Consider the following 12,355-nt stretch of genomic DNA (forward strand, 5'->3'; position numbering starts at 1 on the left):
TTAATTTATAACTTAATTGTAGAATTAAATATGCATCATCTATGTCTATATCTATAGAAATGTAGTCATGACACAATCACTTAGCTCATTTATTTTTCCTGACAAGTGTATGTATTTAAAATGAGAATTTGGGCATTAGAACTGGGAAGACAATACTTTAATTAGGGACAGACACATTTTTATGTTATGCAATATTTATTGAAGCATGAGACTTTGGAATATTTATGCCTAATAATTAGGATAGAACTTAATTCCAATGTTTTTATGCTATATATTTGAATAAATCTATTAAATATGTCTGCAAGAAAATGTAAATCTAAATCGAGAAACTGATTCCATGTGGTTTTAGTGCAGAAAGGAAAAGATGTTTTCATGTAGTTTTTGAAATCCTATCAACTTACAGCTATGAATGATAAATTAGCAAATATTATTATAAAATTACTTTATGGGAATTTAATGACATACTGATGCAAATGGGAAAATATACTTAATTTATTTTCATGTTTAATTTCACATCGTAACATCATACATTTTGAAGGATAGCCTTTGTCCTTTGTCAATAATGGGACAAATGATCACTTTCATTTTGAGCTTTTAGAATCCATATTTAAGATAATAAAAGGTACATAGTTTTCAAATTTCAAAATACTATTTTTCTACAGTTTGATAGTTTGATGCTTAAAGACATCTAAAATGAAACCTCCCTAATACCATTTTCTCTTCATTGTAAGCAAAAGTAGCATTTGACTATAGACAAAGTATTTTAAAATGTCATCCATCTGGCTCTAAAAGGTCTGTCTACACACACACACACACACACACACACACACACACACACACATTCAGAGATATTTCACCAGTCTGAGATGCCAAATCACAATTCTGTGTAATGTACAATTTTTTTAAAAAATGTAACCAAGGGAAAATACTCATTATATGCTTTCTTTCTTCTTTTACAGATATGTAGTTTTAGAAGGCTCTATTTTAATATTGCATGTGGAATTGATGCAAAAGAAAACACACCTTGTAACAGGAAAATATATTGGCATAATTTACTCTATAGTCCACTTATTCTTTCTGCAGGTTAATTCTTTTCAAGGTATATATATATATATATATATATATATATATATATATATATATATATATATATATATCTCATACTTATTGTATAAACTTGATATTGTGATCTTGACCTCTGTTCCATTTACAGGTATTCATTTAGTGGGCTGCTGTGCATTAGCAAAGGGCTGTCACATCTCCTGGGCTGAGTTTAATTTTGTTGTGCATGGCACTTCCGTTAGGTGGGCTCGGCTTTGTTGTTGAATAAACTGAATTCATCCAAATGTTTCATTTATTGGACTGAACACTTCAAGTGTTCTGTGTGTGTGTGTGTGTTTAATTTTCAGCCATTAACCTTTGTCATTGCTACCCAACTCCATTTCCAATAACTGTATGACTGTTCTTTAAGTGAAATTTCTGTTCACATTTCAGGCAATCAGTGAGCAATAGCTGGCAGACAGTGGCAAACCATGTAAAGACCACCCTTTATACTGTGAGAGAATTGCGACCCAATACAATCTACTTGTTCATGGTCAGAGCGATCAACCCTCAAGGTCTCAGTGACCCAAGCCCTATGTCAGACCCTGTGCACACTCAAGGTAATTTCAATAGCTGTAAACATGACTGGTTCTAGAGAGAAGCATCAGACTGACATTTGAGAACAAAGAGATTGCATGAGGAAAAGTACATGTATGTACACTGCTTTGTAAAATGATTTACTGGACTTTAGCTAGTGAAGAAGAAAGAAGTCAGCAGTTCAACTTGCTAAAATGTTTCCTTTCTCTGGAGCTGTTAGGATCTTTGCAGTGAAAAATTAAATCGGATACATTTACATGTTAAAAGTAAATCCACTAAGCTAGGACTTTAGTATATTTACAAGAGGGAAAAAAAGATAAAATAAATAAAAATAAAATTTCTCCTTCTTTGGAAGAAATTATACACTAGCCAAAAAAAGTGATATTTTAATGGATAGATGCTCAGATAAGGGTATCCAAATTACTTCAGAAATTCTATTTTTATAGTACAGTGACTGTCCTGAGAATGCAGCATCTGGATCCTCTGAGATAGTTCGAAACACAGATTTTCAGGCTCCAAGTCAAAAACACTGGGGTCAGCCAGTGTGTATCTTAATATACCCTCCAGGGGATGCTGGTGCTAAAGTTTAATGACCACAGTTATGATGTATTTTATTCAATCCAATGTTTCAAAAAGTGATTTAGTACAGAAAACAGTAAATCAAGTTTTCTTTCTGAGGCTTGTCATTCTTTTGACTAGTATAAAAACTCCTAGAATATCAAAATGTGATTTCAAAATGGAGATGTCCTCATCTCATCTTTTGTAACCTGACTCTTCCAACTAAAAAGTCACTGGAATCTCAGATGGAATGCAGGATGCTAGATTACAGTTTCCTTTTCTACTAGTAGGTAAAGGGAATTAATACAATAGAAGTAGTGCCTTTATTATTTGCTGCAAACAGCTCCCCACAGAGTTATAAGAAAGGGTTAATTATTTCTTATTTGTAAAAGGCTTTGAACAAGATATAATTCAAAGTAGTATTTTGTGCTATGAAAAGCACTATACAGCCATAAAATATTATTATAATTACCATGTAGTTCAGTGATAGTAACTAGCATGCCATTATAACAGAGAAGGTGCCTTAAAGGAATCAAGTGAGATAAAGTCACCACGTGACTAATGTTGCTGACATGATGACAGTCAAGAGAGGAGGGAATGCCACTCTGCTATTGTTCTCTAAGCAGTAATGTGATTAATTTTCCTTGATGATAAAGGGCCTGTATGTAAAAAACCTGTCTCAGGAAAAATAAAAAGCACAACAAAGAATCTGAACACCTGTAACTAGTTATATTTTATCTTACCTAGATCCAATTGCTTTATAGGGTGTCTGAATTTAATGAGTAAATTAAATTATTGGATGCAAAATGGAAAAGATGTATAATTTTAATTCAGGAAATCCTAGTACCTAGATCATTTACACCTGTGTGGATTGCAATAGTTTTTTTTTGTGTGTGTACAACTGCAGTGTGAGGTAAGGAGATAACAGAATGTGGACGACTTGCATGTGATTGAGTCTGGCAGATTGTCCAGATCATTCAATAACTATGCCAGTCACTAAATCTTGACTCATAAAATAACTCTCAGTGAAAAGATCAAGAAAGATTAATGAAAAGTTGTTTTTGATCTGACCTGTTTCAGTTGAGAGACTATCCAGAGCAAAAGACTTATGTTCTTTTAACATATATTTAATAGGAAAACTCATGTTGTGGGTCTGAATGTCAGGATCATTTTTGATACCTCACTTTCAGTAGCTTTGCATTTTGCAACCGCTAACTTTCAAAGAGCTCTTATTTTACAAAGATTTTAAATATCACAGAACACAGAAATTGTTTATTTCATTAAGGCTACTAAATGCTTACACCATCAACATCACAGTTGAGTGTATTTATGTAGGCAAAGATTAACATTGTTCATATAAAGGGACTCCCCCCTCCCTCAATTTCAATAAGAGTGTACTTTGCAGTTTTGTTAAGGATGAAACAAAGAAGGAAAATGAGGGGGAAAAATCACCCAAGTATAGTTTCCAAGTATTCATGTGGCAATTTAAATTAGTGCACTCAATTTAAATTATAGCTAAGATATGCACTTAAAAGATATTTCTGCAAAAATGTGGTGTGGTGGCCTGAGAAAACAGGAGAAAAAAAGATGAAGAAAATAAATCATTTTAAATTGGACCTTCTTCCTTAAATAAAGTAGTTTGAATTCAACTAAACTTTGAAGTGTACCAGTTAAAGACAACTTGAAGAGTGTGAAATTCAGTGTTTGATATCAATTAAATGTCTATAAGGTACCATTTTGTCTTAATGGACACAGAATATATACCATTGTATAGGGCCGTAAATAGGTGGATGGTGAATAAGGAGACAACAATGTACAGTTACGCATGTCTTATTCAAAATGTCACCATTCTTTCTTTTCCTCCTTTCTTAATCACCAAAAGCAGCTGCATTTCCTCTTTTCAGATATTGGAGTTCTGGCCAAAATTTATTATTTTGGAATATTTTGTCAGTATTCTAAATTTTTCAGTGACTGTGAATTTGAGGAGCTCTGTCCCCTCTCTCCCCTACTCTAGTTACCTTTAATGACATAGTTCCTTGTCCCAGTCTCCCAAATTTTCCTTTCCATACTCCCAGACTTAAATAGTTCAAGGGGTAGAAAAACACAACCTGAAACAAGGGATTCAACAAATTTCTAACCTTCCGTGTTGAGACATGTATTAATTGACCACTGGGGAAAATTCTTCAATGCTCTAAAATCTACATAAAGCCAATCCTTCTAGAAAAGTCTCCGAGTATGTACTTCATTCTTTCTAAAGGATCATTCTAGTGATCTTCCACAATATTGTGTCTGTGTTTGAATGGAGATGAGGGACTTTAAATGGTCTTTCATTAAACCATTGTAATGAAGATTAATATCCTTCAACTTATGTCCTACCTTGTGAAGTACACACACACACAAAACACACACACACACACACAACACACACACACACACACACACACATGCTTAAATGCTCTTTGTCATGAAAGGTTTGTAATTTTCCCCCTATAATTAGTTCTAGAAGGATAATTTGACTTGTATTAGGTGAATTGGAATTTTATTATGAATTTCTGAAAATCAGGAGTTTTTATTTCCTCTAACTGCAGATATCAGCCCACCAGCACAAGGAATGGACCACAGACAAGTACAGAAGGAACTAGGAGACGTCCTTGTTCGCCTTCACACTCCAGTTGTACTGACTCCCACTACTGTTCAGGTCACATGGACAGTAAGTTGTTGAAAACTATATGAGGCTTTATGGACAGCTTTATATATAGTGAAAAAGCCTATATGAAATGTTTTGTAATACTTTAAGGAAACCAGAAATAATAGGAAAATGCAAATAACCAAACTCAAAACAAATAATTAAAATGCTCACCTTTTAATATCCAAGTAAAATCCACAAAAATATTGAATGAATAAATGTGTAAGTGGAGAAGTAGAATAAAAATATATTATAATATAAACATGACCTTTTCTATCTTCTAAATTTTTAACAGTTTTATTAAAAAGGTATAAGTAACACATCAAAGTGCACAACTAAATATTTTTAGTATATTTATAGAGGTTTGAAATTATCATCAAAATCTAATTTTAGAACACATTTTGAAATGAAACTTTGTCCCCACTATAGGCATTCTCTGTACTATATATCTTAGCCCTGTGCAACTAGGAATTTTCTCTCTATATTTAGATATGCCTATTCTAGACTTTCTTGGGTATGGATTCATATAATATATGTCTTTATTGTGTGGCTTCTTTAATTCACCATGATGTATTTAATGTTCATCCATTGTGAAGTATGTGTCAGTACTTTGTTCCTTAAAATGTACTATTCTATTGTGGGATTTCATTCCCTTCTTTACCAGGATAGTGATTCCAAATAATACTACATTGTATATCATATTTTCTTTATCCATTTATCTAGTGATGGGCCTTTGGGTTGTTTGGAATTTTGGCTATTATAAATAATGGCACCTCGAACATTTGTATGCAAATCTTGGTGTGGACATTCATTTAATTGTTCTTGGTATACATCTAAGAATTTTTGAATAATACGGAAACTCCCCCACTTAATTTTTTGATGAAGTAGCAAAATGTCTTCAAAATGATGATATCATTGTGTATTTGAAACAGCAATGTTTTAACATTCCAATTTCCTCCAAATCTATTCCAACTTTTCTTTCATCCTTGTTAACACTTATTATTCTTTCTCTTTTTTGGTTATGGCTGTTCTAGTGGGTGTATAGTAGTTTATCACTGTGATTTTGACTTGCATTTCTTTCTAGACTAATGATGTTCTTCTTTTCATGTGCTTGTTGGCATTTGTATACCTATTTAGAGAAATGTCTATTCAAATTCTTTGTAAATTTCTAGTTGAATTGTTTGTCTTCTTCTTAAAGATTTATTCCAGATATGTCACTTATCTTATACATGACTTGCAAATATTTCCAGTCTGTGAGTTGTTTTTTACATTCTTTAGGGTGTCATTTGAAACACAAAAGATTTTAATTTTGATGAAGTTATCTTCTGAATTTAAATAAACCATCTTTATAGTCTTTTAGTGAATGTGATACAACAGCACAAAACATTTACACAATTTTAATCATTTGCATGTGTGGTCAAAAAATTAGTGAGATTTAGGTAATAATTTGATATTTTAATGAATGTTAAGAAAGTTCAAGTGTCATGCGTTATTATATGTGTCAGAATACACACTTATTTCAAATGGCAAATGTTTTTATCAGATGGCAACTGCTGCAGTGAAATCAACAAATAGGATGAAAATAGAAATATCAATTGTATTTGAGAATATTGCTACTGTGTGTGCTTATTGTATGTGTGCGACTGTGTTTTGAGAGGAGTCAGATCCTATTCTCTGTGCCTACTATAGTTAGCACCAACTTCTCATTTATGTCCAAATCCCTCTCTATTATAAATCCAAAAAAATCCATTAAAATATACATATTGGAATGACAGAAAAGTACGGCTATTTGGAACACTCTGAGGATGTGACAGAATTTGTTAAAGTAATGAACATTTGAGGGCATGGTTAAGAGTTTTCACTTTAATTACAATATTGTTTATTTAGACAGTACTTGTGTTTCTATTGCTGTTGTTTGATATTATGTAAGTAGAAGGAAGACAAATTTTAAATAATGTGTTTACTGCTCTTAGAATCTAAGTTACTTCAGAGAAAGAACTCTATCACTATTCCTACCAACTCCCTTAAGAGAGGAGAATGCAAAACTAGTTATTTTTGGTCAGTTGTGAGTAGTTATGTTTGGAATATAAGACACAATAAAGAGAAACATACTGATGTCTTCCTCATGATAATTCCATTGAACAAATCCAGTTCAACAAGCATTTTTTTTGTGAATGAATTATGTTCTAGATGGAGAATAGCACCACAGAAGATGTGATTCTAGTTGCTGATACACATGAATGATTGCAATAAGGATATTTATGCACACATTTAAATGAAAAGGAAGTGATTAATTCTATCATAGGCACCAAAAAAGACATTGTTATTCTTTCCCATCCATACTGAGAAATATGGAGGCATTATTGTGTAACAAAAGTAAAAAATGAAAATAACAGTTAAGAATGTTTAGTCCATGCTCCTCCTCCCAACCCCACTATGAATCAGCCTCCTTATTCAGAGAAAACATTCAGCATTTGTTTTTGGGGGATTGGGTAACTTCACTTAGCATTATATTCTCCAACTTCATCCATTTACCTGCAAATGCCATGATTTTAATTCCCTTTTATTGCTCAGTAATATTCCAGTGTGTGTGTGTGTGTGTGTGTGAGTGTGTGACATTTTCTTTATCCATTCATCTATTGAAGGCCATCTAGGATTCCAAGTTCAGCTATTGTGAATTGTGCTGCTATAAACATTGATGTGGCTGTGTCCCTTTGGTTCCATGGGAGGATTAGAGGAACTCTAGATAGGAAAAAGGAGTGGCAGGGAAGGGAGGGGGCATGGGGATACAAAAGATGGTGGAATGAGGTAGACATCATTACCCTAGGTGCAGGTATGAAGACACGAATGGTGTGAATGTACTTTGTATACAACCAGAGAGATGAAAAACTATGCTCTACATGTGTAATATCCACTGCAATGCATTCTACTGTCATATGTAGCAAATTAGAATAAAAAAAAAATAAAATGTTTAGTCCAATTATATACTCCATAAAAGAAAAACAATGCAGACAGGTTGAATAGTATCCCTAATCTCCCCTGTTTATTTATAAGTAAAGATAAGACTAGAAGTCCCTGGATTTGCAGATTTTTAACTTTTTTTTAAGGTGTGTAATTTTGGGGATTGAACCCAGAACCCCGAGCATGCTATATAAGCACTCTACTACTGACCTACACTCCAGCCCCAAATTACCTGACTTTACATATGCATTCTTATTTCTTTTTTTTACTATAAAGAGAAGCTATATATAAATATTTAATAGAAAAGAATGACTTTTAGTAATGAAATTTTGATATATGATCCTGGGTAACACATTTTGTTTCTTCTTAAATGAAACCTCATTATTGTTCAAATTTTCTAACTTATTCGTACAAAATTGGATTATATTTTAATAAAAATATGACTAAGTTTATAGTGACTGTTTCGTATTGTAGCACTCCTAATTCCATTTTGATATAATTTTGTATTGGCCTATTTTATGTTCTGCACATAACACTTTCTATTATTCCAATCCCATGGAAGTAATGTAATTCTCCAATAATTCCAGTGGTACAAACTGCCATGATTCTATCTTTCAGTAGTTTTGACTGGATACAAAACCACCCAAGCCAGGAAACCATGTGTTTTTCATAGCAGATTTTCCACCATTCTTAATGGAAAACATGTCCTCTGTAAATTTTGAGGGGGTTTCTTTTTCATTGATTTTTTAAAAATAAATGAAAGCAGAATGCATTACAATTCTTATTACATGTATACAGCATAATTTTTCATATCTCTGTTTGTATATAGAGTATATTCACCACAATCCGTGTCTCCATACATGTACTTTGGATAATGATGCCTATCACATTTCACCATCTTTGCTAATTCCCCTACCACCTCCCTTTCCCTCCCACCCCTCTGCCCTAACTAGAATTTATCTATTCCTCCCATGCTTCTTTACCCTACCCCACTATGAGTTAGCCTCCTTTCTTTTTCCTTTTTTCTTATTGGTTGTTCAAAACATTACAAAGCTCTTGACATCTCATATTTCATACGTTAGATTCAAGTGGGTTATGAACTCCCATTTTTACCCCAAATACAGATTGCAGAATCACATCGGTTACACATCCACATTTTTACATAATGCCCTATTAGTGATTGTTGTATTCTGCTACCTTTCCTATCCTCTACTATCCCCCCTCCCCTCCCCTCCCATCTTCTCTCTCTACCCCATCTACTATAATTCATTTCTCTCCTTGTTTTTTTTTCCCCATTCCCCTCACAACCTCTTATATGTAATTTTGTATAACAATGAGGGTCTCCTTCAATTTCCATGTAATTTGCCTTTTCTCTCCCTTTCCCTCCCACCTCTTGTCTCTGTTTAATGTTAAACTTTTCCTACTGCTCTTCCTCCCTGCTCTGTTCTTAGTTGCTCTCATTATATCAAAGAAGACATTTGGCATTTGTTTTTTAGGGATCGGCTAGCTTCACTTAGCATAATCTGCTCTAATACCATCCATTTCCCTTCAAATTCCATGATTTTGTTATTTTTTAGTGCAGAGTAATACTCCATTGTGTATAAATGCCACATTGTTTTTTATTCATTCATCTATTGAAGGGCATCTGGGTTGGTTCCACAGTCTAGCTATTGTGATTTGTGCTGCTATGAACATCGATGTAACTGTGTCCCTATAATACACTCTTTTAAGGTCTTTGGGGAATAGTCCGAGAAGGGGAATAGCTGGGTCAAATGTGATTCCATTCCCAGCTTTCCCAGGAATCTACATACTGCTTTCCAAATTGGCCGCACCAATTTGCAGTCCCACCAGCAATGTATAAGTGTACCCTTTTCCCCACATCCTCGCCAGCACTTATTGTTGTTTGACTTCCTAATGGCTGCCAATCTTACTGGAGTGAGATGGTATCTTAGTGTGGTTTTGATTTGCATTTCTCTGACTGCTAGAGATGGTGAGCATTTTTTCATGTACTTGTTGATTGATTATATGTTCTCCTCTGAGAAGTGTCTTTTCAGGTTCTTGGCCCATTTGTTGATTGGGTTATTTGATATCTTATTGTTTAATTTTTTGAGTTCTTTGTATACTCTGTATATTAGGGCTCTATCTGAAGTGTGAGGAGTAAAGATTTGTTCCCATGATGTAGGCTCCCTATTTACCTCTCTTATTGTTTCTCTTGCTGAGAAAAAACTTTTTAGTTTAAGTAAATCCCATTTGTTGATTCTTGTTATTAACTCTTGCGCTATGGCTGTCCTATTAAGGAATTTGGAGCAAAAACCCGACAATATGTAAATCGGAGCCAACTTTTTCTTCTATCAGACGCAGAATCTCTTATTTGATATCAAGCTCCTTGATCCATTTTGAGTTAACTTTTGTGCATGGCGAGAGAAGGGGATTCAGTTTCATTTTGTTGCATATGGATTTCCAGTTTTCTTAGCACCATTTGTTGAAGATGCTATCCTTCATCCATTGCATGCTTTAAGCCCCTTTATCAAATATAAAATAGTTTTAACTTTTTGGATTGGTCTCTGTGTCCTCTATTTTGTACAATTGGTCCACCTGCCTGTTTTGGAACCAGTACCATGCTGTTTTTGTTACTATTGCTCTGTAGTATAGTTTGAAATCTGGTATCGCTATGCCGCCTGATTCACACTTTCTGCTTAGAGTTGCTTTTGCTATTCGGGGTCTTTTACTTTTTCCATATGAATTTCATGATGCTTTATCTATTTTTTTTTTTACAAGAAATGCCATTGGGATTTTGATTGGCATTGCATTAAACCTATAGAGAACTTTTGGTAATATTGCCATTTTGATGATGTTAGTTCTGCCTATCCATGAATAGGGTATATTTTTCCATCTTCTAAGATATTCTTCTATTTCTCTCTTTAGGGTTCTGTAGTTTTTATTGTATAAATCTTTCACCTCATTTGTTAGGTTGATTCCCGAGTATTTTACTTTTTTTGAGGATATTGTGAATGGGTTGTTTTTTCTCATTTCCATTTCAGAAGTTTTGTCACTGATATACAGAAATGCCTTTGATTTATGCGTGTTGATTTTATATCCTGCCACTTTGCTGAATTCATTTATTAGTTCTAGTAGTTTCTTTGTAGACCCTTTGGGTCTTCTAGGTATAGAATCATGTCATCTGAAAATAGGGATAATTTAATTTCTTCTTTACCTATTTTTATGCCTTTAATTTCTTTCATTTGTCTAATTGCTCTGGCCAATGTTTTGAGAACTATATTGAATAGAAGTGGTGATAGAGGGCATCCTTGTCTTGTTCCAGATTTTAGAGGGAATGCCTTCAATTTTTCTCCATTCAGAATGATGGTAGCCTGAGGCTTAGCATAGATAGCTTTTACAATGTTGAGGTAAGTTCCTGTTATCCCTAGTTTTTCTAATGTTTTGAACATAAAGGGATGCTGTACTTTGTCAAATGCTTTTTCTGTGTCTATCGAAGATGATCATATGGTTCTTATCTTTGAGTCTATTGATGTGGTGAATAGCATTTATTGATTTCTGTATATTGAATCATCCTTGCATCCCAGGGATGAATCCTACTTGATCATGCTGCACAATTTTTTTGATGTGTGTTTGTATCCGATTCACCAGAATTTTATTGAGGAATTTTGCATCTAGGTTCATTAGAGATATTGGTCTGTAGTTTTCTTTCTTTGTGGTGTCCTTGTCTGGTTTCAGAATCAGGGTGATGTTGGCCTCATAGAATGAATTTTGAAGAGCTCCCTCTTTTTCTATTTCCTGAAATAACTTGAAAAGTATTGGTATTAATGCTTCTTTAAAGGTTTTGTAAAACTCCACTGTATACCCATCCGGTCCTGGGCTTTTTTTGGTTGGTAATCTTTTGATAGCTTCTTCTATGTCATCCATTGATATTGGTCTGTTCAAATTGTGTGTATCCTCCTGACTCAGTCTGGGCAAATCATATGACTTAAGAAATTTATCGATGATGTCTTCACTATCTTCTATTGTATTGGGATATAGGTTTTCAAAATAATTTCTAATTGTCTTCTGTATTTCTGTAGCATCTGTTGTGATATTGCCTTTTTTATCCCGTATGTTAGTAATTTGAGTTCTCTCTCTTCTTCTCTTCATTAGCATGGCTAAGGGTATGTTGATCTTATCTATTTTTTCGAAGAACCAACTTTTAGTTTTGTCAATTTTTTCAATAGTTTCTTTTGTTTCAATTTCGTTGATTTCCGCTCTGATTTTAATTATTTCTTGCCTTCTGCTACATTTGCTATTGTTTTGCTCTTCCTTTTCTAAGGCTTTGACATGAAGTATGAGCTCATTTACTTGTTGTTTTGTTCTTTTTTTTTGAGGAATTTCCCTCTTAAAACTGCTTTCACTGTGTCCCATAGATTCTGATATGTTGTGTCTGTATTTTCATTTATCTCTAAGAATTTTTTGATTTCCTCCTTTATGTCTTCTGTAACCCATTGATCATTCAGTAACATA

The 12,355-nt window shown here is 33.6% G+C and overlaps 1 protein-coding gene across 1 annotated transcript in view; it reads left to right on the forward strand.

Moving 5' to 3' along the window:
• LOC143387348 (roundabout homolog 2-like) overlaps positions 1 to 12,355 on the forward strand; it is a 144,685-nt gene that overhangs the window by 52,061 nt on the left and 80,269 nt on the right. Inside the window, 2 exon segments of the mRNA XM_076841835.1 lie at positions 1,495 to 1,661; positions 4,785 to 4,906. Coding sequence (XP_076697950.1) covers positions 1,495 to 1,661; positions 4,785 to 4,906 — 289 coding nt within the window.

Source organism: Callospermophilus lateralis, unplaced genomic scaffold, assembly GCF_048772815.1.
Source record: "Callospermophilus lateralis isolate mCalLat2 unplaced genomic scaffold, mCalLat2.hap1 Scaffold_1909, whole genome shotgun sequence".
Classification (NCBI taxonomy): domain Eukaryota; kingdom Metazoa; phylum Chordata; class Mammalia; order Rodentia; family Sciuridae; genus Callospermophilus; species Callospermophilus lateralis.